The sequence below is a fragment of the Pterocles gutturalis genome, unplaced genomic scaffold, assembly GCF_000699245.1.
Source record: "Pterocles gutturalis isolate BGI_N339 unplaced genomic scaffold, ASM69924v1 scaffold14079, whole genome shotgun sequence".
Classification (NCBI taxonomy): Eukaryota; Metazoa; Chordata; class Aves; order Pterocliformes; family Pteroclidae; genus Pterocles; species Pterocles gutturalis.
The window spans coordinates 1-26,387 of NW_010130857.1; the positions used below are offsets into that span (position 1 = coordinate 1).

At 43.4% G+C, this 26,387-nt stretch overlaps 1 protein-coding gene across 1 annotated transcript in view; it reads left to right on the top strand.

Moving 5' to 3' along the window:
• Positions 1 to 418: 418 nt before the first annotated feature.
• Positions 419 to 26,387, top strand: part of TYW1 (tRNA-yW synthesizing protein 1 homolog (S. cerevisiae)) — a gene marked incomplete at its 3' end in the record, with an annotated part of 66,139 nt that continues 40,170 nt past the window's right edge. Inside the window, 7 exon segments of the mRNA XM_010080385.1 lie at positions 419 to 550; positions 1,263 to 1,403; positions 1,956 to 2,077; positions 2,647 to 2,821; positions 3,640 to 3,921; positions 5,124 to 5,246; positions 16,728 to 16,851. Coding sequence (XP_010078687.1) covers positions 425 to 550; positions 1,263 to 1,403; positions 1,956 to 2,077; positions 2,647 to 2,821; positions 3,640 to 3,921; positions 5,124 to 5,246; positions 16,728 to 16,851 — 1,093 coding nt within the window.

The window sequence follows — 26,387 nt, forward strand, 5'->3', positions numbered from 1 at the left end:
CTGGGAATCTGGGTTGCTGTGGGTTTCTGGAGCCCCCCTCGAGGGGTTTGCTGCTTGTGTGGGTCAGCAGCGCTGGGGCTGTGGACACAAGGGTGAGCACTCCCTGCTCTTTTCTTTTGGGGGGGTTTGCTGGTGGAGGGGTGAGGGGGATCCCCCCAAGCTTTTGATCTGGTATTGTAAATAACAGCTCAGGAGAGAAGGATGATAACAAAGTTTACAGCCTCTTGGAAATACTTGGTTTCAGTGCTCTTGTCTGATGTTGTGCAAAAAAACAGACTGAAGAGGACTGCAAATAGCAGTGGGAGGGTGTCACATGTGTTTCTCAGTCACTAAGTGTCACAAACAAGCCTTATTTAAGCTCTTGAACATTTTGTATAAAATTATTTTGCTAAATCAGTGATTTATTCTAGATTTAGATGTCACAATGGATACATGGGACTTCTCTACTTGCCTGGTGTCCTTATGGCTGCACAGAGTTTATATCTATTCCGTCATTGCATTTGGGATCAGCATTTGGATCGCTGTTCAGTTCTTCACCACCAAAAAGAAGGTAGCTGAACACGTGAGCACTTTTGTCTGAGAAGGCCCCAAAATGTGTGTGTGGAAGTGAGTGATTGCCAGGTAGAGATGCCACTGGTGCGGTGAAATGTGCTGCTCCACTGTGGGCCCACCCAGGTTGCTGCAAATCCCAAATGCAGTTTAGTTCCTCTGATGGTTATAATCCTCTGTCTGGATGTTCTCCTCATGTCTGTGGGTAACTAAACAGTCTTGTTGCCGGGATGTCAGAGCAGATCTCGGCGGAATGCTTCTCACTCTGGTTTTGAGAGAACGCCTCAGCCTGGGTTGTTCTTTTGCTTGAAGTAAATCACTCGTGCCCAGTGTTTTCAGGTTCATGTCTCCTGTGATGCTGATGACAAGGTTGGACTCGTGTTTTAGGATGGGAGTAGGATTAGCCCAGTCAGGAAGTTAAAACCTCCTCGTGCAGGTGGGGGAAGTTCTGCTGCAGGCGTTGGGAGGTTCTTGGGTTCCGCTGGAGCCTGTTATCTCCCCAGTGTGTGAGAGGAGTTTATTGTAGCATGGCCTAGTTCAGAGATAGTTATTCATGTGTTTCTCTAAGTGTGAGAAGCTAAAATGCTTTGACTGTTGCTTTTGCCTGGTGCTGAGAGTCTGGTCATGGGATTTGTATTTTAGATGCTTTTGGGAAAATGGGGTTAACATCACTGTGAAAAGGAACTGAGTGACACACAGCACTTGTTTCTTAGGGTGAAAATTCCAATTGGAGTCCAGCTTCTTCTGAAGGAATACAAGACAAACTAGTAAATGGATATGCCACCCTTCAGGCAAAGGAGGTCTCTGTTGCTGGGTTAAAGATTTTCTATGGATCCCAGACTGGCACAGCAAAGGTATAAGTTACTTGAATCTCAACAATATTCCAAATCACCTTCAAGCATGCAAAAAAAAGTATGTTGATTGCCTTGGAAACACTGCACTGTCTGAACATCTGAAAGTTCATCAGAACGTTCATTAGAAGTCGCTGCCTAACATGATGAGTGAAAATTATATAAAAATAATTATTCTATTCCCTTCATTTAGGTGGGGTGTACAGTAGAGAGATGGATTATGAAGCTTAACATTTGCTCTTAGAATATACTCTTAATCCGCTAGCAGGTCTTGTCAGGCAGAACTGCTGATTTAGGTGCTTGCTTTCTCAAAAAGAAATCTAATTTGTGTGTGTGTGTAGAATCATTATATTAAAGTTTATGTAACTCTCTTCTTTTGGTCAGTGTACCTCACTTTTTTAAATATGAGGAATTATAGGTCCAGTGTCTAGTTCTCATGTGTCACTGTTCTTTCTGTGCTGGGAGACGTCTGGTGACTATTGGCTCTAGCAGGGCTTGTTTGACCCTACTGCAGTTGGATTGAAGTAATCAATAACTTTCTATGTTTCTCTTTAGAGATTTGCCAAAGGTCTGGCTGAGGCAGTTCTTTCCCTTAATTTGCCTGTGGAAGTCGTCAGCCTGGGAGACTACGATCCAGATGATTGTTTAGTGGAGGAGGTAGGGACCTCATAAATATGAATAGTAAATAAAAGTTTTTCCTGGGATTGTGAAGGCTCTTTTCCTCTTGTATTTCTCTCTTGTTATCCTGGAAATACCCAAAGCTGTGTGTTGAAAATTGCTTCCTTTCCACTTAGGTAGGTATAGCTCATCAACCCTCAGCAGCCCTCAAAGACTTAAGTCTTTTTTGAGAGGTGTATTTATATTGAGTGATGATGGATTTTTCTTCCATCAATATTGATTGTTGCTTTTTTAATCCATTGGTGACTTTATCACTGCTAGAGTCTGTTCAAGAAGCTGTTACTTGGGGTAGGGAAGGTAACTGTCAGGTTTTGTTTTCCCATTATGTCTCTGTTAGAGGGAGGAGACAGCTTGATGTAGCTTGGCTGATTTAAGATGGCTTTGCGGGGAGGATAACTGTTAACCTGCAGCATCCCACACCAGAGATGCTTGACCCACTTAGCAAAAAATCTTGTCTTTTAACTTTTTCCAGCTGTCCATGTGTTGTCTCTTCCTAGTGGAAAGAGGTCTGAAAAATGCGGTGATCTGTTCTCTTTCTTGTCTTTACATTATTAGACGACCAGCAGGATGTGTTCTTGGTAGCTACATACACGGATGGACAGCCAACTGAGAGTGCAGCGTGGTTCTGCAAGTGGTTAGAAGAGACAGCAAATGACTTCCGCTTTGGGAAAACCTATCTGAAAGGCCTGAGATATGCCGTGTTTGGCTTGGGAAACTCAGTTTACGTTGATCATTACAACACAGTAAGTATCTCCTGTGAACCTTTCTTTGATTTCTGCTCCCCCAAGAGGCTAGGCTTCCTTAAATGTTACAAAACTGATCAATACTGGTAGTTTGTGTGAGAATTGCAGCTGTTGAGTGGATTTGATTAGGGACTGGGTTTAGGGCACAGGCAATGCAGTTTTGAAGCAATTGTGCTGCCCTTTTAAATGGGAAAGGGGTCCCATAAACACTGCATTAATCTGGGAGGTATGTAATACATTTGGTAAATCCTTACTGAGTTAATTTTCCCAACCTTGAAAGCCTGCTGTCAGCGCATGAGGGTGCAGTACTGTAATGCCTCTTACTTGCTGCCTTTCAGTTCAGAGTGCTTTTCTTGATCTTGTGTACTTTGCTGTATTGTGTGGATTTTAGCTTTATTTCCTGATGTAAAATGTGACGATATGTTAGCCTGGTAATTAGTTTCATCTTGGAAAAATGTCATGACTCATTGCCAGGTTGTGGTGTTAGTATAGCTGGGCCCACATGAAACATGTTAAGTGTGGACACTTTGACCAGCAACCCTTGTACAAAGAAGCTTGTTCCCAGAGCTCATCTCTTGTCACAGCAGTATGACAGCAGAGCTGTTCTCAGATGGGAGCCCGAGGGTGTGTGGTGTTGTTCAGACTGACTTGTGGCTGTGCTCTGAGTCAGCAGGTGAGAGAGAGTCTGGAAGTTCCTGCCCTGCAGTCCTGTGCAGCTCACTGGCTCTGTTTCCAGGCTTGGTCTTTGCCTTCTTAATTACGTGCTTTGTTTAACTTGGGCTTCATTTAATTTCCCTCTAACTTTCATCCTCTCCTAGGTTGGAAGAAACATTGACAGGTGGCTGTGGATGCTCAGTGCCAGGCGTATTATGACTCGTGCCGAGGGAGACTGCAACGTGGCCCAGAGCAAGCACGGCAGCATTGAGGCTGATTTTGAAGCCTGGAAAGCCAAGTTCCTCAGTCGGCTCCAGGTGCTCTGCAGAGGAGAAAAGAAGGCCTGCAGTGGGAAGTGCAAGAAAGGGAAGTGCAAATCTCCAGGAAAGCAGAGCAAAGAGGGCTCAGATCATGAACATGGAGCATCAGAATACGAGAATGTTGAGGTAGAGCCAAAATCCACACAGCTTTGTTTCTGGTTTAGTGCCCCTTGCAGCACTCCGTGACTTCTCTGTCTTCCTACAGCCCAGAGGAGTGCTGTGGGAGCTTTGTTGTGGAGCAGAGGGGGAAGAGGGATGAGATCCCATGGCAGATAATGGGTAGAATAAGCCATCCAAAAAGGACCAAAGCATTGGCGATGGACCTAGGCTAGATGGCATTTATATGATGGGGGAGTCTCCCTCTTGAATAGGGGGAGGTGTATGTTCTGACAGATGCTCCAGGGAACCAGTTTGGGTTTTTGTCAGTCTTGGTTTTGTCTCATGGCCGAGAGCAGCATTTGGTTCCCTGTGAGCAGCTAACCTGCTTCCACTTAAAGTTTTGGTGCTTTGTCTGCATCCCAACATTTTTCCAAAGGCAGTTGGGGAGTGTTATCTGAGCAAGTCCTGTATTTCCTCTGAATGTGTTTGCCTGTAGTCACTTGTGTGTCTTCTAGAGTGTTTGTTGATTGCAGGTTTTGAGTAAGAAATCCTCTCTCTTGCTCCACAGTGCAATCCCAGAGCTGCTATAGCACTGTACTCCTCCCTGCAAGCCATTTATTGTGAATTTGAAATGACTGCTATGGCCATGTTGAATTTGGTAGGAAAATAGGGGCTCTTCTGGCTGAATGGGTTTGAGTGCTGGCTGCTGCAGGAACAAGAGGAGTAAATCTTGCTGTTAAACCAAAGCTGTTGTACTGTACCCTGATTATGTACAGAAAGGGAAACAACTTCCAGCTCTGTGGAGAGTTTGATTTGGAAAGCAGGTGTCTCATGCCCTGTTCCTTCAGACAGGGGTGTATGGAGGAATTAAAGGGGTTTAGGCTTCCAGATCAACACAGTATGCAGTGGAAGTTGGACTCCTCTGTGTCCTTTCTCATGTGATCAGATAGGCACATGAGGAAAACCAAGCAATCTGGAGGCAGGATATCTGAACTGAGTTTGAAGGGATCTGTGTGCTACTGAACTCTTAAAAATACACACTGATAAAAGCCCCAAGTTTAAATGCATCTCACGTACATTATATAGGTTATTGGTGGACTATTCCTTGTTTTTCAGTAGTCTTTGCTGATTGAGAGCTGATTTCACTGGTTAGCATAGATGAAGGTTTTATGTTTAACATTCAGATATGTTCGTGATTTATTTTTTTTTTTCTCTGGTCTCTTACACAGGCAGAGGAGCTGTTTGAAACCAGTAGCGAGGAGGAGCCTGATGCTGAGGAAGCTGCAGGCACAAATTCTGTCATCGATGTTGAAGATCTCGGCAATATCGTGAATCACATGAAGAAAGCAAAGGTACTGCTGTTACAGCGAGTGTAGAACTGTCAGGTCTTTGCCACTGATCAGTTGAATTGATTGAAATATTACCTGCTGGATTCAAATCTGTAGGGTCTAGTTAGAGGGAGAGTAAAACATGAGCTATTGGAGAACCTGTTCCAAAAAAAACCATACTTGGATGTGTGTTGGATGTAGTTACCAGCTAACTGTGGCTTATTCACTGAGCAAATGCTGCAACCTGTTATTTTCAGTCTGAGAGAAATTACTTCCACAGCTAAGATTCAGATCTGAATGTACCTCTCTGCTGCTGTGATTCACAGGCTGGTGTCTAAACACAAATGCTGTGACTGTGCCTGCTGTGGGTATGTCATCGGAAAGGCAGGCACAGGTTGTGCTGGTGTGCCATGACGGGGAGCAAAGCTGCAGCTGGAGCGGTAACATGCTGCTGCAAGAGCTTCTGTGTCTTGCTCACTGCTGCCCTAAAATGGGGTGCTGTGTTTGCAGAGCAAGCCAGGGAGCTTGATCTGACATGTGCTGAGCCTGTCAAAGACAACTGCAATTCCTGATTCATTTCAGGGTATTCCTGTCGCTGTTCCTGTGCAGTTCTGTTCGTGTTTCCTTTTCTGTGTTCAGCTTGCAGACAGGATATATCCAACTCGTTTATTTGGTTAGCACACAAAAAGGAGCGAGGATAGAAACAGCTACGAGGCTAAGCCTCCGTGTGCTCCCCACACTCTTTGCTGGCCGAGCAGTTGGCAGTTGGGAGGGGAAGACTTGGTCCTAGGAGGGTAAATACTTCTTGCTGCTTTGAACAAACTCTGTTTGAACTACTCTGTTAGAGTAGCACCACTGAAGTGGGGGCAAAGCAGCCTGCTGTGTGTGAGCTCTTGTCCCTGGGCTGGTGTGGACTTGTGCACTGCAGCGTGCAAGAGAAGGATGGATGAACTGTTCGTCTTTCCTTTCTTGTAGGGAGAAAGGATTAGTCTTTCTCTGTGTGTAACTTCTGAGTGGTCCTCATCCCTCCCATGTGTGCTCACCACTAGAGGTCAGTGGCAGAAAGGCATCTACATTTTCTGTGTCAGCACGCCCTGGGAGATGGTTTAGACGAGGGAAGAGATGGGGTGCTGTCCATCAGTTTTATGAAGAACTGGGCATTGAGTTTTCACTAATGGACAAAATACGGCAACACCGTGATCAGAGTTGTGTAAACTAAGAAAGCCACAGGTTGTAGTCCAGTTTATGAATAAAAAATAAGACAGCAGTACAATACTAACTGCTCTTAGCTTCTCATGTTCATTGGTCTGGTAGTGAGCACGGCTGAAGTCAGCGTGGTATGGTTTTATGGTGTGGCTAGCAATGAATTTTCACTGCCTACAGCTTTTGCTGATGTATTATTCAATTGACTACTTTCTCCTTAGCTTTCTTGTTACTGTGCTTAAGCAGTAAGAGGCCTATATGTTGTACGTACAAGTTACTACAGAAGTGCAAGTATCTGTGTGTAGATGAGGTTCTTGTGGCTCTGGCTGAAGTAGCCTCTCTGATCTGAGGGCAGGTTCTGTCTGAGCACAGATGCTCATCTGCAAGCTGCAGTATCTGATTTGCTGCCTTTTGCTTGGAGGAGATGGCAAACACTTGTTCTGCCCTGGCAGTGCAATGCTGTCCTCTTGCCTCTGCAAGTGGTTAAATCCTTAAAGTGCAGGTTTCTGGGTGGGACCGTGGCAAGGACTGAAAGTACACTCTGTATGGAAGTGTCCTGGTCATTTTGGATACAAGCTGTTGTCAGCTGATGAGATGGGAGGCCCTAAAACTATGGATCGACCTTTTTTTGTAGCTGGTGCGGCTGAACTGCACTGCCAGAGTCATGTCCTGGGTTTTTGGATTAATTTTGAAACCTTAAATGGTGTAGTTCTCATTATTGGCCCCTTTGTTCCTGTTCTGCATGGTTGATCTGCCTTGCTGCAAGCTACATTTCTAGTTTCATGCTTCTGTAACCAGAGCAGGTGATGGAGGAAGGGCCCTCAGTGGTGCCTTCAAGATAAATCCTGGGCTCTCCTGCACATGGGTGTTGATCCCAGAGTGATGGCAGGATATAGCTGTGTGAATATTTCATGAGGGAGCCTGAAGCGATGGCTATCATTAGCTGGGAGAAAGAATGACTTCTCTTAGTGGTGAATCTCCTGGGGAGTGTGCGCATTGACTTGGAACAGGTTTATGCAAACACTTGAATTGTAAAATGATCCCGTAGGTGCATTTATTTACTATAACGAAAATAAATGCTGAGGACTTGATATGAACGAGCAGGATGATCTGCATTTATGAAAGTAATTTATCATGATCAGACTCTCTTGCTTCGAGGTGGGAAGATTTAGTTGTTTAAACCCAGTGCAACTTGGTTTGTAACATCCCCACTTCAGTGGCTGTGTGTTTGTGCAATGCGAAGTTTTCTTTTTCAAATGAGTTGCGTTGTCCCTTTAATCACTATTTCTCTCGCAGAATGCTGAGCTGTGTAAAATTGGTCTGACGGTTGTTTTACACTGACGTCACCTGTTGTCCTGCCGTTATCCCTACAAACACAGGCACCTACTTTGGGTTTTTGTATCTGAGCTATCCATATATAAGCTAACAAGTTTAAAGAAAATTTGTGTATTTCAGGGTTATATCACAGATGCTTCTTCATACTCTTGGACTTGAAGTGTCCCTAACAGTTTCCAGCATGGGTTTTGTGGATGTCAGTGTTGTGTATTAACTCCTCCGCATGTGGGAGATGGAATAGCAGGTTCTGCCTTGTGCAGTATAGTTAATTTGAAACATTTTAGGGTCCAGCTTTGATCTCTCTTGCAGGCATGTATTGCCTCTCGTGAGAATCACTAGCAGATAAGACAGATGTGCAGTCACAGATAGTCATAATTCCTTGTTATCATGCCTTTACTGGGATGGCAGAGTGAGGCTGTGGAGGCAAGTATATCTAATGAATATTTGCTCAGTCTCTGCAGGTGATCTTAATTTCATTTTGCATCCATCTCCTGTTACCTGACTTGGTGGAAATTAGTGCTGAGTTTTGTTTCGCAGCGCTTTTTTTTTTTTTTTTCCATGGCTTCATTGCATTTTACAAAGTGTTGTCAAAAAGCTTGAGACATACTGGACTCTTGCAGCCCTTTGGGTCAGGCAGATGGATTCAGGAGTTCAAGGTGTTTACCAGAACTTCTCTTCCTGGTGTAGTAGTTACACACTCTCCCTTGGAAAAGAGGTGGGTTTTTATAGAGCTTGGAGGGTAAAGGTAGACAGTTCAAGGTGATGGTGCCTTCTGCACTCTGAATTTGAGTTCCAAAATTGTCACAAGGTGGGGTGGTAACAGGAAGTTGTTCCAATATATAAAATGATGACTGATCAATGGTAAATTCCACACTCTGTTTACCGAATCTCGTGTTATGTTGTGATAACTACTTCATAGCTGCTAAAAACCAGACCTTTTTATTTTCTCTCTGAGTAATTCAACTTCTGTAACTTGCTGCCATGAGAAATAGTTGCAGGCAATGCTTATTAGGGTCCTGAACTGGAATCAAACCTTTGTGGCAGTACAGATAATGCCTGCCCTTTCCTGAAGGGAATTGTTAGGCGTGAAACAGGGCATGACAAAACCGTGTCCCAGAGGACAGCTGGGGAGATCAGTCCCTTGCTGCTGTCTCTCAGGTGCCTGATGATCCAAGGCTGTGGTGCCAGCTGGGCTGGGTGATGCACAGGTAGGTGTGTTAAGGTCTGCATTTACTGTGCTTCCAGCTGCTTGTTTTTAGGCTGAGAACCTGGACTTATTCTCCAAATTGCATTTGTCCAGCAGCAGAAGGCAGTGGTGGTTTTTAGGAGATCTAATAACTAAATGGGCTTACAAGTTGTACGATTGTGGCACACTTTCCCTGTCCTCCAAAGTTACTCCCCTGAAATGTATTTATCAGATAAAATGTGAAATCTAATATGGGTATGTTTGTGGCCTGCAAGACTGTTATTAATCATAGAGACACCATTTCTTAATGCAGATTATCTCCCACAGCTGGGAGATTGTGATAAACTAGAAAGACAGATCAATCTAGACTTGTTCCCAGGGAATGAAATGGCTTTATTAACCTTCGTATTTATAAACTGCAGGCATGAGTAATAGTAATAATAATATCCTCATTTTTTTTGGATGGATTGGGAAGTAATCAAATGGGCATATTTTGTTGACCCAATTTTGAGATTAATGTTCTTGTTTTCTAAAACAAAAAGTGTAATGATGCTGATAGCCACATTTGAAATGTAAATGCAGAGGAAGGGTATGTGCGAGAGAGCAAGACTGAGTTTATGGGAGATAAAGTATGTCCCAGAGTGCATGTTCAAGCGGTTTGTTTAGTCCTGTGACCATTTGCCACAGGGGAGGTTTCCTGGTCTGTTTTGGCACTCTTCCCTAAAAAGTCACCCTGTGTTAGGTGTTTACTGCCCCTGGGATTGTAGATAATACCACTTGTAGTGTTTCCCAAGAGCCTTTTGTGAGCGTATGAGCGCTATGGGAAACCAAACCTCGCTGATGCTGGGTGAAGAAGCTTCCAGTGAAGCTGGCTGGAGTTTTATTTGAAATGGGACAGTAAGTGTGAAGGTATTTCACAGGTAAGGTTTACAGACAGAGTGATGTATGCAACTTTGAGTTACAGGCAGAAAGTTTGAGAGTGTGCAAGAACTGTTAGCCATGTTCTAACTGAATTGAATAAGGCTGGGGTACTTAGCTGTCAGATTTAGAAAGAGCTGAAAACAATGTGCTTCTAGAGCTCTGCAAAAACTTTGACTTTTAATGGGTGAAAGATTCCTGTAGGAAGAATGTGCTCTTATCTGCAACAGCTCCATCTCTGGACTAGATTTGACCTCTGCTACTCTGGCTCACAATTCGGTGTGATCCTGCATTTTAAAATAAGCTTTAAGAAATACCAGCTAACAATGCTTGGGAACTGCTTCTAGCATTGAAATATTTTTTTGTCACAGGGACATTTCACTCTTCCCCCTTCTTGTGTTCAAATCTTTCTTCTCTAAACCTTGGCTACTGAGAAGAATTACAGTTGATAAACAACATAGATCTTGAACCTTGCTTTTTCCATGTAAGGCTTGGGAGTGGAAATGAAAAAGATGAAAAAAGAAAAAATATTTCAAAGGTAACCTCTGGCTGGACATTCTGTCTTTGACATGTGGGATGATACTGGCTTTCTTGGTGAGCCTTTGAAGGGCTGTGAGATCTATGAATGAAGTCTTATTTTTGTCCTGGGTGGTAGATCCCATATCCGTTGCTGTTCTTAGGTCTGTTGTAAATTAGTCAGTAAATGGGTAGTGAAGCAGAGCTGACAGATATTAAAAAATTCTGGAAGTCTGAAGTCCCCCTGAGTATTGGGCTGCTTTTTTTGTTTGCAACCTTTTCTTGATCACGTCTAGTTTTGGAGATGATCAGGGATTAACCTGCAGCAGCCCAGCTCACCTGCTTACCATTTTGTTACAAACTTTGTGCCGTATGTCTCAGGTGTCAGGGAGGAGGCAGCTGGAGAAAGTGCAAATGGGGACTTGGCCGTGCTGCTCTCCAGTTAGCACTGACTTCTGCTGGCTGGGAGCTTGCATGTAGCCTTTGGCAAAATGGCCTTCCTGGAGAGACTAACCCAAGTGGGGAGGTGTGCTGGGTTCTAGGAAAAGTGTCAGGTTCTTCCGCTCAGCACTTTTCTTGGTGTTTCATCACCTGTATTGACATTTTTATAGCTAGCTGCTTTCCTGTGATACGAGAATCCTGAAGATCAGTGAAAGCTGCATCTCCAAGGCAGATATGAGAACCAACCGCTGCTCATGGATGCCTGCCTTGTGTCAGTGTGCTCAGCCTTCCTTTCTGTGGAAGACATTCAAGGTTTCTAGTACAAAATAGCAGTCTGCAGTCCAGCCGGCTTCATTGCTTACAAGGGCTGGCTTTTCCACGACATATTGCTGCAAGGAAATGCACCTCTAGCTCCTATTAGCTCAGAGTGGCTGGAGACTTCTTCAAGCATAGCAAATGATTGCAGAATCAAAATTCATCACACTTTCTTTTTTTAAATGTGTGCATTTAAGAGTGGCATTTTGACCACTTGAAACATAGGTGTTGAAATGAAGTGCTCTTTTAGTCCTAGACTGTAAAGAAAAGAACGAGACAATGGAGTGGAGAAGGCTTTAATAGAGCCATTGAAAAAAAAAAAAATTCTGCAAAATATGGCATGATGTTGTGAAAGGATGTGTGCTGCCTGCTCTGTGTGTGAGAGAGCAGAATAAACTGGAAACCAGTTTTAGTCCGGGCATTTCAGGATGTTTGTTAAATCATGTTACCTGGATTTTATTAGTGATTATTGTAGCACAGAGGAAAGGAATAAAAATGTGAATATATGGCCCAGTTTTCAACTGTAAGCTCATCACTTTTGGGTGTAGACAGACATTTTTAGTTTTGATTCTTTTGTTGCCTTTGAAAATCAGTTGTCTTTGTGGTGTGTCCAGGGAAGTTTCCCAAATCAAACAAATGTTGACAGAATCATGCAGCAGTATGTGAAATGGAGTTGTGGTTTAATGCCACCTCGTAAAAATATTCCCTGCAGCAGAGCACTGATGTTATAGCTCAGTGAAGCAATCTTAAACCCCCCTGTGGCCATGCAGATACATTGGTTTTTTTTAGAGATGTGATCTGGGAATTTTTTTGTCCTTGAGGGTTCTGGCCAATGTGGAATCTACGAGAAAATGGATGTTGGTGGGATCATTTACCCTCCTGCATTTCACAGAAGATGCACAGTGCCCTTTCAGACTGATTTGGTTGAATGGCAGCATAAGTCTTCTGTGATTACTTGACAGCATGAGCCTGGGCTTTAAAATACTGTTGTGTATGTCCAAAAATCTCAGCATTGACTTTTCAAACAAAAGAAAATGCAAGATTCACTCTATGGGGGCTGAGCTGCAGGTCTGTTTGAATGGCATCCTTTCTTTGGGTGCCTCAGAATAGTGGGAGGGAACTTCTGTTCTTCTACAGCATAGTAAGGTAGGTGTGGATGGAGGCATCCTTCTAGCTGGTTATTGAAAAATTCACAAAGGTTTCTATTCCAGGAGAAAAAAAAAAATCTCACTTCTGAGTTTTTGTTGTTGGTGCCAGTCAGATCTTCTCAGGGGCTTTCCCCATTTTAAGGACACTGCTTGAAAACACCTGCCATGATTTTTGCTTTTGCTCAAGTCACCTCCTATTTCAGTCACAAGGTAATGGGTTCCTGAGTGCCCTGTCTCTCAGCTGTCACACTTTCAACCTGTGCTTGCTTTTTGCTTCAGTTCAGGCTTTTGTGGTTAACTGGGCAGTGATGTACGGAGTGGGTATGCAGCCTGTGAGTAAGTAGACTCTAGTAACTATTTTTAATAAGATTTTCTTGCTGTTGGGATGTTTGCTGGTTCACTGACTACTAAATCCAAGTTTCCAGCATTCATCTTTGTGCTCACTTGCAAATGCCCGAAGCCATTTTTACCGATGACTGACAGCAGTTAAGAGTATCCCATGTTGCTGTAGGATTGTCAGTGTTCAGTCCATGGACTGAGCTAATTGCAGTTCTGTCTCTGTTTGTTATGGTTGGGTTGTGACAGCCAGAGCTTTGTACCTGGAGCAGAAAGGTCCCTATGTTGGACTAGCTCCTCTCCTGTTGTGTTCAAGTATCTTTGTGCAAGTCTGCTTCCTGTCCAGTTCTTTTTCGACGTGTTTTAGTCTTGCGGGAAGGTTGCTCTGTAAGGAAATGGGTGCTGTTCCTGTGGGCAGCCTGGTGTCTAATCAACTTTCCAAAACCCACCGCGTGGTTCTTGCCTGTGGTGTCACTAACAGCTGAGCCTCAACTAGGAGACAAGTTGTCAGCTTTTCTAGCTGTCTTCTTGTCACTGAAGTATTGCTTCCAGAGCTCTGCTTGGTGTGAACTTTAAATCTTCATTTATGTAGTTCATGAACTTTAATAACTTACTTTAATGACTCCCCTGGGAAAGTGTTACTAATACTTCTTGCTGCCAGGCAGTCTCTTCCTGATAGCCTTGCCAGCGTTTTCCCTTAGCGCTGGTTCTGTTAGTCCTGGCTCCAGCCCCTGATGTATTACTGTTTTCTTAATGTTTGTGCCTTTCATTTATTAAAAGATCCTGGTGCCTTTTGATGGATGAGGCTGTAAATCATGACAAGATGAGGGTTTCCCTTTTGTTTGTCCACTGGGAGGTTAAGTAGGAAAGAAGTTCAATCAAAATCAGGATATTCTGGGTGTCATTTTCCTTCTGGGAGTAAAAACTTCTTGGGGAACATGTTGTGTTGTTTTTTGGTGTTTTTTTGTTTTTAATCCATGGCACATCAATAAATAGTCATGAGGTTAAAAATTATAAGTTAATTTATGGAATACTTTCTTGCACAGAGTTTAGATATCTTTTGTTCTGTTTTCCTCATCCCTGCATTATTAGTTTGAAGAGTGTTTGATGTCATAAAATGGAAAACACAGGGAGAGATCGGGCACCTTGGCGAGAAGTGGCAGTAGCATGTCCTGCTGGTTGTATTTGCATGTGGCTGTGGATGAGTTTGTCAGGCATACTTGTAGGAAATCCTTTGAAATATTTGAACTGTGATTTCTCAAAGGGGCAGCAACACCTCTCTGTCTCTGCCCTGTGTCAGATACCCTCTGCTCTAGACCCAGCAAAAAATGGGCTTCTGCCTGCCCGTAAAGCCTGTGCTGCCTCTGCCTGTTGGGCTGCCTGTATGGCAGTAAAAGGGAAGAGATTTTTTTTTTGCTTTCACCTGTAGAGGTGGTGATCTGTACCCCTGAGGTTCAATTGCTTTTCCCCATGTCTGTTTCAATGGCAGTAGCAAAACCCCTCCAGCAGCTGCAGCAGGAGCTGTGCTGAGCTTTGCAGTGCCAAGACATTGGAGTGTGTCCCTAGGTTTTCTCATCGGTGGGTTCTCTCATTTGTGAACACAGACCAGAGGATGACTCTTCAGTTTTTTGGCGGTGAAGTATTTCAAGGACATGAAAAGCTGTCTCTTGTCACTACTTGCTTGATTTGTTATGGAAAGACAGTAATTTGCCTTGGATTTACTACAGGGCTTTTTGCTAAATTGCCAGAACTTGAGAATTTTGCTCTGTGCAAAGTTAACTTTGTTCTCTCCCCTCCAACCCTAAATAATAGATATGAAAGGTTTATTAAGGAAACAAGTAAAACTCCCAGGGCTGTGAATTCCATTTCCCACAAGAAATGTCTGAAGCCAATCACTTGCCAGACTGAACAAGTCGGGTATTGCAGTTCAGAGAAAAACAAATTATTATTTTGTTTACAGGCTTTCACATCAGGATGAGGGGGGAGGAAATATTATCATCTCTGTGAGGGGAAAAATGATCATTGAAATGTGTTTCTGCCTTGGCAGTAAGGCAGTTTTACTGGTTGGTTCTTAGGTTTGGGTGTTTCTCTTGGATTTGCAGTAACAGGCAGGTAGAAATGCAAGCCCTTTACATTCAGGAAGGCTTTTTCTGTATCTGAAGGCTGTCTTGGATGGGATGTCTCATTTGTACTTAAGTCAATCACTGTGTTTTTAGTGTGCTCCGTCATGCATATTTAGTTCTTCTGGGAGAATTAACCTGGTATGAGATTGCAGAGCAGAGAGACCAGGATGTGTCCATTTGTGGATCCTGTGTAGCGTTTTGCTCTGAGTCTCTGTGCTGAGACAGAGCCTTTCCTTTCTAAGTGGACGGCTACGCCTAGTTCTGGGTTAAGTGATAGCTTGGGGAAGAGAGGATCTTTAAGTCTTAAGAGATGAGGATTTTATCTCCTTCCTTCCTTATGCATGAGGCTTTTCCAGTGTTATTAATATTTTACCATTGAAGCAACTGTCTCATAAATGAAGATCAAGTCTCAAGAAATGAGCTTTTAAACCCAACAAATGACAAGTACTCAACAGAGCTAGCCTTTCGGGGAAGTTGTGTTGTGTTACAGAAACCAGTGAAATCCTGCCTGAAAACTCAGCAAACTGAAGTAGAAGACGGAAACAACTTCCTCCTTCGGTAATGACCATCTTGTGTTACTGGTCGTTAGAAAATACCTTCGTGCACAACCTCACAGAAACTGTGAGCAAAATGATATTCAAAATGAGTAGGAAAGGTAATAACCTCTGTCACTAAATGTTTTTTACTTTCTTCTTAAGTGCTTGTTAGGAACTCTGTGCCTGAACCTCTGAGTCTGTGGGATTTTTTTTTTTCTTCTTCTTCTGAGGCACCTTTATTTTCTGACATGTTGTACAGGTGCAAAAGAAGTCCATCTGTGTGTCTAGCAATGGCTAGATTACTTTCTCTGTTTGTGAAGAATGTGGTTTGGCCAGTCAGGAGCACTGGTTTCCTTAGGGATGCCAGCAGTCAGTGGACAAACTCAATCTGGAAGCATTTATAGGAATGGCTTGATGTCTTTGGCGCAGAAGAGGCTTGGATGTGAAATAGCCTCAGTTTTGTGAAGACAAAATGTCCTCTGTTGGGTTTTGTTTGTTGTTTATCCATAACTCCTTTAATATTTCAAAAAAAGCCATAAAGGACTGACAGATTACAAGTTGCGTGAAATACCGAAGTAATTATTTACACTTTCATGCTTCTTTGCGCAGACATGAAACAATAAATACCCATAAAGTCTCAGAAGTGACACTTATACAGCAGGGGAGTCACAATTTCTTATGTGCTTATGTTTCTCCTGGTTGTAACTTTATGCTAATACGTGATATTCCTGCATTAGGGTTTTAGTAAGCTCCAAGGGCTTTAACCATGTCTAATAAAGCAGCGTTTGCTGAAAGTTAAACTTTGGTGGGATGCTGCAGCTCATGTGTCTGGAGTTGACTGTGGGACAGGGAGGGAACAGCCTTCTCTTGTGGGGCTTTTGGTGATCGTTGAATGTTGATGGAGCACTTGGTGGCTGTTTTAGGTGGCTTGTCGAGAGCAGAGCTTCTACTCTGTAAACTCCTGGGCTGGCTAACTCCTTGTAGTGATGTGGCTTTCTTCCCTGACCTGCCCCAAAGAGCTGAGACAGTAGCTGCTTGTCACTCCAGGCCCGAAGTGGTTTGTTGCATCTGGTTTGTGTTCTGCAGAGAGATTAGGGTATTGTGCAATCATGAAACACTTGGGCTTAAATCCTGGAGTCCCTCTCACTCTCAGGTGAGATTCAAACACCTTGCTTCTTAAAATGTCCTAGAGAATTTTATTGCTGTGTTAGCAGAACAAACCTAATGTGTTGTGGGTTTTTTTTCTTTTAAAATTTACTGTCCTAAATTCCTGAAGGGTCAGTGTCTGCTGGGAAGAGGGATAAAATTCAGGATTACATGAATGCAAGAATTCACGTGTGGGCGCTTGTGTCAATTTTAAGTTTATCAGATCCATGGGTGAGCTGTGCCACAGTGTTTAAAACGTGATGTTTGAATCTAAACCGTTGTAATTCACTGTCTTTAAACAGAGAGAACGTGAGCTGGAGGAAGAGGTTGGAACAAGCTTGACTCATGAGAATGCTGGGAGGAAGGAAGAGGGTGAAAAGAGAGAGATGATTACCCCGGCTCTGAGAGAAGCACTTACAAAACAAGGTGAGGTTCTGCAAAGACCAGATGGTGGACAAGGCTTTGAAGTCTTAGTGCTGGACTTTTAACAGAGCAGGTGAAAGATGATGTTCTTTATGTTAAAGATAGTGCTCTGAAGCCTCAGTCATGGTAAGGTCTAACCACAGGTGGGACAGACATTAGACAAGGGCTGTTTGTAGCTGATTGTCACGGGGGAAGAAGCTAAAGCTGGGTAGTGCATCTTGGTGTGATGCACTCTATAAGGTGTGGAGAGCATATCGGAGTTCACAGCGTTTAATGTATTTGTTAAGGCAGCCTGAGAGGGAAGATAGTCCCACTCTAGCTCCTGGAGTGTAGGTTTCTCAAAGGTCAGCTTTGCATTTCTGTTTGGCATCTTAGTCCTCTGCTTTTATTTCAGTTTCAAACTCTGAAATTTCATTTGCAGAAAAGGAGGTAGTTCAAACTACCTTTAACAATCCACTAGATGATTAGATCACTAGTTCTGCTGTGAGCTGTAGAGAACAGTTTTAATGAACTTAACGCCTTTTTTAAAACAAAGGGCAAGCATGAAAAGAGCCAGATTTACAGCCCTGCAGTTCAGAAGCCTCTCTTCTGAGTGGCAGAGCCAGGAGAAGGGTGATGTAAACTCCCCTGTGCTGCTCAGTTGGAGACAAAAGGGAGTTGAGTCTAATTTCTTTTATTTCTTAGGATGTGTGTGTGCTCAGTTTTCTTGCCTGCTAAATTGATGGTATCTCTCCTGATGCTTCTGAGAAGGCACTTCTGGTTATTGCAGTGGGGGCACCTTGCTACAGAGCTGGGCTGTGAAGTTCTAACCCTGTTCTGTGTGAGTCCAGCAGCTGTGGGATCCCAACACCTTTGCTCCCCAGGATCTCAGTCGTTCTTCAGCCCGAGCTTTTGTAGGTGACTGGTGTTGCGTTCCACCCATCAAGTATCTGACATGTTTGATCGCTGGGTTTTTTCATTAACCTTAGCACAACTACAAAGTAAAGAGACCTTCTTTAAATTCATAGTCAGAAGGAATAAAGCAAAGGCTTAGCAAGGAGTGGCAGTGACCTTGCCTCCTCTTTGTGTCTGTAGTGGTGCTGCTGCTGGCTGGGACCAGTGGAGGGATTGTAGGAGGCTGGTTCAATACCTCATTTTAGCTTCGCTTCTGAAGGCTGTAAGGTGGTGGCAGTTACACTGCAGTGTGCTACAGAGCAACTGGAGAACTGCCACAGCCTTTTATTTTTATTTATTAATTTATTTAGTTGCTGCTGTCTGTGTTTGATCCAGAAGTCTGATTATTCTATCTGCCTCCAAGGAATTTTTGGGGACAGGTGGATTTGATTAGCAGGCCTTGGGGAGTGGGCTGCTGTAATGGGCAGCAGGGAGGTAAAGATGCTTCTCAGCTGCAAGTCCCCTCTTTTGAGAGGTCAGAGGGGCTGCTGACTCCATGGAAGGGTGCACCAAGTTCCCCAGACAGCTCAGTTTTTGCTTTGGGACACAGGAACCCTAGATGGGCTGCGGAGTCTGCCTGTGGTACTGACTGCTGAGAGGGGAGCAGTGGGTGGTTTGCAGCATGCTGCCCTGGCCTTTTTTGCGGTGCAGAGCTCTGTGTTGTGCCATGATTCACAGGAGGGTTTCACACTGTCTCACTTTCACGCTCAGTCTGTATTAGTTCAGGGAGTGAACAAAACTGTGCTTTTCTAGTGGTGTATAAAAAGTGATCATCTGAAAAATGGAAACAGTGCTGGAGAGAAGGTCACCTTCCTACCATAATTTTTTTGACACAAAGGCAAGCTCCCCAGAGAGCTTAGATTTCCTTGTGATGTTCCAGGGACAAGAATTCATTATTCAGATAAGCAGGTATGTATTTCTCCATTCCTTTGACGTCTGGGGTAGTGCCAGCATTGGATCAACTAGTGCGATCTACTTAAATCTGCAGTTTCAAAAACGTAAAACTATTGCGTCTGTATCCTTACAGTTACAACTGCCTCTCACTGGCACAACCCTCCCCTCCTTTCCTCTGCTGCACACCTCTTTCTTTAATGGTCACTCAACAGTGAAGAAGAGAAGCTGCCTTTCTTTTTTCATGTCGTATGACTCTCTTTTTCTGCAAATAACCCACCAAGACAGTGGCTATAAAAATAAAACAACTCTCTCCTTCCCTCTACACCATTCCCCCAAAATAACAAGTGCAAAGTAGTCAAAAGATAATCTAATTTATTTAGCAACAACTGGTTGCTTTGGGTAAAGGTTCAGTGTCTTTTCAAGATTATCCCTGAGGGCATAATTAGCCCAAGAGAAGGGAAAACCAGTACTAGTGGTTCAGGAGAAAGCTGTGCTTTTAAATTGTGGTTGCATAACAGAAGTTTGCCTTTGAACAGCATCTCCTCAGACTGTTGTAGTGCTCACTCTTTTTATTTTGATTCACCTTCAGACAAATTTACCTTCCTGGAAGTATAAAGTGAATATTGCTTAAACAATGGTTTTATTTTAGCACTGGCATTGAATTCCAGCTAAATATAGCCTCACCTTCGGAGTTGTATTGGTGTTAGCCCTTGTAGTTGCCTGGTTGCAAATAGCTTTGTAAAAGATGCTCTGTAGTAGTTGCTGTTTAAAGTCATAGCCAGTCTTGTGTTGTGAGAAAATGCTGATTTGCTTTCCATCAGAGTTCACTCTTGCATAAAATACAAATGGAGCACAAACTATTTAGTGTCTGCAAGTAATAAATATAGCTGGAGAGAGAGGCTGACAGTTGCAGTATTTGTTTGTGTTACATTTGTAGCGGTACCATTTTGCTGTGTTAATGCTTTAGTAATTTCATCTGTTTAGGTAGATGTCATGAAATAAACTGAAAATAGAAGCAAACTTTTCATATTAATGTTTCCTGTGGTGATTTCTAGATACAGCCTAACATGTTATTTGCTTTCTGCAGTTGCTTGTAGATTCTCGAAATAATCCCTGCTGGGCTGACAGGTTTGGTTTTTTTTGTTTGGCCTGGGTAACAGGAGGGTTTTGTACATGGTGAAGTTTGCCTTTTCAGAGCTCCTGATTTTTCAGGAAGTGCATTTAAATCCCTCTTTAGCTTTAGAGGGAGTCTTAAGCTGCTCTTTTAATAGGAAAGGTGACAGTAAGAAACCCGGTGTGAATCCATGTGCGTTCCTTCGGTATGCTCTGTGTCAGCTGTGCTTCTTTTATGGGTACAAAATATTGACTATCTTTCACATTTCCCTGCTGCTATCAAGTCCGTACATCAATAGCACAAAGACCTGTGCTCTGTTTGGGGTGTTTAACAATCGCTAGTCTTAGCTGCTCTTTGCCAAATGCTTTGTTGATAGCGATGGTGGGACTGAAAGCCAAACAAGTTGTCGTGGTGAATAGAAAAGCAAAGGTGGGGAGTTGGGGGAATCATGGTTTTACTGCAGCCAATTTCTCGAAATATTTGGAGGCCAAACATGACGTCACACAGTGGCAGCCAGTTCCATCTTCCCTGTCAAGTTACCGTTGCATTTAGCAGTGCTTCAGGTCTTCTTTGGTGTGCCAGAATAACACTGAGAAAACCAAACTCAAAACCCTCAAGAGCTGGATTTCCAAAGACCTGGATTTCTTAAGCTGCTCATCCCGTGTATTTCTGATATGCTCTTTGCTTTGTTCTTTTCTACTGGAGCACTACTAACTACAACTGTGCTTTTTGCGTGGGAGACAGCACAATGGGACTGGATTAATGACACCCAAAGACTGACCCCACTGACATTGGATAAATTATTCTGTCACGTCTCTGCTACCACAGGCACAGTTCTGCTGTAGTCCAGCTGGATTATTCTGGCTTCACTGGTTAAGTGAGCCTACAATTTAGCACCAGGGTGTCCAGGATACCTCTATTTTACTTGTGTCTAAAGGCAAGTGGTATTAGGAGACAGCTTGGGCTGCTTCAGTAACTGCTTGTTTTCATGCTTTGACTTCATGGTTGATATAAAGATATCCTTTGATCTATGTTTTTCAGTGTACATTGGCAATCAGGAGGCTGACTTCAGAAAAAATATTGAAGACGGGTTTTTTCAAGTGCTCACCAACCTTGTTTGAGGCTTGGTTTTTAAAAGTACTTGGTGGCTTTTGCTGTCCTTCCTTGGGCTGAGGTCTCCAATACCTGCAGCTCTGAGATTCTGACCATTTCAGCTTGGCTCGCTGTGATGATTTTTTTTGAGTGTCTGGACTTAGGAAATGAGATCCCTGGCTGTACACTTTTGCAGACCATGTGCTCAAGCATTTGCATGCATTTTTGGGATTCGGCGTGCTTTATGCATAGTTATTAAACTCCAGGTGGCACTCGCAGCTCACAGCTGGGTTGGGGATTAGTAACACTGATGCAGTCCCTGAAATGTATCGCAGAATTCAAATATTGGCCATGGGAAGATTAAAAATTAGTTTGCAAAAATAGAAAATTATTCTTAATAAGCAGAATAAATACAGTGACCGAAACCAGGCAAAATTAAGCCTACTGAACTTTCTTGCAGTTCCTTAGAAAATGTCTGTGTAAATAAACAATGAATACAGGGAAAGGGAAGAATCCAGGATGCAGAAGATGCTGAAGTCCCAGAGTGTGGAAGCTGCCAAGAGCTGGTGGTGAGCTGACTGCAATACTAATTTGCTGGTGCAGATGTAGCAGCTTATCAGGAGCAGAGTGGATGGTGAAAGCTCAGTTTTGCCGGCTTGATTCTTCCCTCTTGTAGTTACTGGACCTGGTGGAACTACCCCACATATAATAGAGGAAAATAAGCATAAATGCATTTATATTAGAAGTGGGGTTTTTTTTTAGGTTTTTGGAAGGGCTTTGGAGAGTATTGGTCTTTGAAATTAAGTCTATTAAGCTGAAACAAAATGCAAGATATATTCAGGCAAGGATAAAATTTGCTGTCCTTTCTTTGTAACATGACATTCCCCACTAGCATGGGGACAGTACATACAAATGGAAATGTGAAAGAATGACTGAAAAAGAGAGAGACTTGATAAAACAAACAAAAAAGAGATCCTGTCTGTAGCAACGTGTCATTCTGTCTCTTACTCTTTGTGTATTTGTTCTGGGTACTTGAGAGTTGTGGATGCTGGCTGCCTTTTTCCACTAGAAACTTTTCAGCCAAAGTTGTCTTTAAGAACTGGACATAAGTGTCATTAAGTTCCTGCAGATTTCTTGAGAATTCTCCCATGTCTCAAGAACTTGCAGCTGATTTGGGAGATGGATTAAAATGGAATGGGTTGCCATGTTGTTGATGCCCGTGGCCTCACTTCTGTAGGACCTGCTTTGCTGCGGTTGTTACTAGGGGAGGTCACCAACACGACACGTTCATGGTAGACATTTTGTGACAGCTCAGCAAATGGTCTGGCTTACCACGTTGCTCCTTGTTGAAGGTGCCAGATATAGAAGGCTTTTCTTTTGTTTTTTCTTCAGTACTAGTTGATGTAGGTGAAAATATCAGTGGTCTCTGGCTGCTTTTGTCAAAGGCATTGTTTGACAAGAAATGATGTATTTGTGTGTCGGAGGTTTTATATTCCTACTGCTCAGGCAGTTTGTGCTGCAAAGGAAAAAAGGTTCTCTTGGATTCTTGGATTATCTTCTTTTGGGCGGTGGCTCAAGTGCAGCAGTTGTGTTAAACTTTCAAACAGTCCTTGATGGCAGTGATGGATCACTGCTGTGCCACTGACCTCTGGCTCTGGCCCTTTTAAACGGCACTCTTGCGAGTGGCAGGAAATGGGAAACTTTCTTCCCTGTAAACTATCTCCTAATGTGGAAGTTCCCTTTTCTGCACCGAGTTTCAGCTTTAACAGATAATCGTTGCTTCAAACCAGAGGGCTTTTATTTAAAGAGATTGCTTGATGGTGACTTGCCAGCTGCATATTGCTCTTCTCGGAAGAAAGCCTTCCGAAAGTCATTTGAGTTTGTGAAGCACAATGTGACATCAGGGTGGCCTTTACCAAGCTTGCGATGACTGCACTCTGAGAAGGATGGCACTTCTTACACCCTTTGGGGATTTATCAACCACTGATCCACTTCATTCTTTCATAATCAAATTTTTTGCTTCGTGCTTTCCAAGTCTTCTATTGAAGCAAGCTTTTGGTGGTGTAGAGAGCTGTACTGGAAGGTGCCTTTGGGTTTTCTTCTGGACACTTTGCCATGTTGGGATAATCATTGATCTTTGAAAGATGTTCAGTTTCGCTGTCTTCCAGATGCTTTTTTTTTTTTTAGACTGTGCAGATGTCATGATATAGCTTCTGTTATGGACACTTGTAGAAGTTGGGTTAATCTTAGCTATATCTGTTCTGCTTTCAAGATTAAAATAACATAATTGCTCACATGCATGTAATTCATCCATGCTCAGGAGCTTAGAAAGAATTGTTATGTGTGGTAAACTATCAAAACCCCAACCAGAATACGTCTATATCCTGGAACGTGACATGGGTATATAGATAGCAGTATCCTGTCTCAATGGCTAAGAGCTTAGTAGGGTCCCTCAATAAATTCTTTGAGTTTCAGAAAATGGTCTTCAAAAGCTATTCTTTACATGGTAGAGTTGAAAGGCTGCAATGTAGTTTAAAACAGCTGCAGAACAGTTTTGCCCCAGACAATGGAGCAGTCGCCATCTGTGACACTGGCCATCTCTCTGGTTAAATGTCTGCCTGTGGTCTGTTAAACTCCCTTTGGATTGTCAGGGCGAGCAGTCCCCAAATGTTTGTCAGCCCAGTGTTATTGCCTGGCAACACTCATTTCACCCAAAAGCTTGTTTAAAAGCTTAATTCATGTCTTATTAAAGTTAAAAATGACACCTAATTTCAGTGAAGCCTGGCAGACTTCGAGGCCATTCGGAATTTATCATCTAGAGCAGAATCAACTGCAACACAGACTTCTGATTAGAGACGTTCTTGTGCCTTTAGTCGGGAGTTAAGCTGATTTCTTTGAGCCTGCTTGTTATTTGAGGAATCATTTGAATATGAGGCTGTAGAAATAATAAATGGATTAGTTTTGTTCAGCCTTAGAATCTGAAGGCACGTAGGGACTGTGAGCGGAGTCCCATCAAGACAACTTGCTGTGTTGTTTGGAAGGTGTTGTATCCAAATATTCACTTAAAGTTATTGCTCACAAATAATATGTCTTAAGAGCAAATAAACGAGTATGTTCCCTGTGAGTCCTGGCGTGTGTAGGTGCAGATTTCTGGGCCATCAGTAAGATGCGATTCAACCGTTTGCCTTGGCAGAGCCACGGTGACATTGTGGGAAAGCTGATGGAAGAGGTGAGCTAGCCTGAGCTTTCAAAGGGCTTGTTCAGGAGAAGCTGCAGCATGGAAAGAGAACTGAGAAGACCCTCAGACTGGTTCTTGACTGTGTTTTCTCCCACATTTGGTTTGAAACTCAGTGCTGCTTTCCTCTTGCTTAACCTTTTGTACTTTCTTTTAGCCTGAATTGTTTTGCTGCCTGTTACTAGCCAGCAGTGAAGGAGGTGCTTGAAGAAACAAGCTTTACAGAGGTGGAAGGACTTTGCTCGCCTAGAACAGACGTGTAAAGAGTGTTCAGCCTCGGTCACTGGTATTTTATCTGATTTCCTAGTCTGAAAAAGCATGCCACAGCCAAGGTTCACCGCGATGGCTTGGCAGGGTAACCACACTTTCTACCAGAGTTACCTACGCAGTGAAGGCTGGAGTTCAGCAGCTTTGTACAGTGCTTTTAAGAAGTTCTGCAAGTATATGCTGTTTCTTCCTGTAACCATAGCTGTGACTCCTGGCAGCAGCAAACAAGATGAGTAAACCCCTTCTCATCACTAAAGCTGGCTGAAGTTTGTAAGACTCTGTTTTGATGTTGAACGTGTACAATTTTCTTGGCCTTTAGAGGAAGCTGTGGGCGCTCCACATGGTGGAAGTTGATTTAAGTAACTTAAGAGAAAATGCCGCAGCTTTGGGCTTCAGAGCTTGGCACCTTGCTCAGTTTAGATGCTTCCTCTCTTCTCTCAATCAACTCAGTAGCAAATCTGGGCAAGCATGTCCTATTTCCAATTTAATTTTAATCTGAAACCCACTTTAAAGCAGCCATATTACTTCCACTGACAAGTGATCTGTTAGAGAATAATCTTACATGAATGCTGTTGCTGGATTCTGAAAAATGGAATAAAAATGTGGTTAAGGCTGTGCTGGTTGACACCAGCAAAGTCTGGCTTGGACAGCTGTATTGGAGGAGAAATGTATCACCCTTTTCCACACTCGTCAGGAAATCCTGTAAGGACACAAATTTGAGCAGCACAGGGGGTCTCAGTTGTGATTAGACCTTGCTGGACAAGCCTGTTAGCAAAGTAGTGCTGAAAAAATAGGCAGGAGAGACCCCAGGGTGGGAGGAGATTACTTGATTCAGCCAAATGCAGTTGTGTGTACTCTGGCAAGTGTCAGTCAGAAATTGCCACAAGGTCTTCTGGATCCCATCTAGTCGTAGATGAAGGTGTCCCCAGTATTGCATGTGGCTTTGGAGACTATCAGTTCCACGTTAGAAGTGCTGATCAGGGTTACACTGATGTCCAGGAAAGGACTGGATGATAAGCCATGTGAAATACCAAGGCGTTTTGGCTTACCGCAGTTCTTTCTTTCTTGCTCTATTGGCTTAACCCTGAAAATGCATGTGAGGCTTGAGGTGTTATTCATTTAGGGTGAAAAAGTTTGAAATATTTTTCATTCCCACTGAGCTGGAAGGGACAGGGAGCTCAGGATGTGGGAGCAGCCTGACATTGAAGTCACAAAAGCCTCGCTTCATGTGTCAGTTGGCCGTTTTGCCATCTAACAGGGGGTCCCCACTGCTCCCTTCTGCTGGCCACACCCCTGTGCTGTCCCCGGTGTCCATACAGTGTCCTGGAGAGTCACCTCAGGGAACTATCAGGCTAAAATTGCCTATGTCCTAACCCCCAGCAAGGTTAGAGCCAGTGCGAGGAGAGAGGAACAAACATCATCTCAAGAAGAAAGAGGACACCAGGCAGATCTCTGCTGGATTTAAGTGTCAGAGTACCTAGAGCAGTGTGCTCTAGACCCTGTGTGATCTCTTGTTAGCCGTGTCTGTCTTCACATGGTTTAATTTGTATCTGGTGCAGCTGTTGTGGCCTCTGCTGTCACTGTAGTTCCTGGCTGGCTCAGTGTCCTTGGAGGTGTGGGGGACTTTGGGGTGCAGTGGCACCCCCCTGGGATCTTGCTGTGGAAGAGATGCATGGTGACGAATGAGCAGGCAGGGTAATTGTTAGGCGGTGAGGGCCAGTTTTTCTGCTGAACAGAAGAATTTTTTCCTGTTAAGTTCATGCTGGTTGGCAGAAAGGAGACTTGATACCTAAATTTCCCCCCCCCCCCCTTTGCGGGGTTAAAAAAAACCCTTGAGAGTGTTAATACAAGTGGCTAGTTGAGACGTGCTGGGTTTGGGGACAACTGGGCCATTGATGTATAAATGCTACTGTGTGAATGACACCGTGAGGCTTCTCAAATCCCTCTTATTTTTATGCTGATTTTTAAGTGCCTTTTAATCCTTCAGACATATTGGTCTCTAAG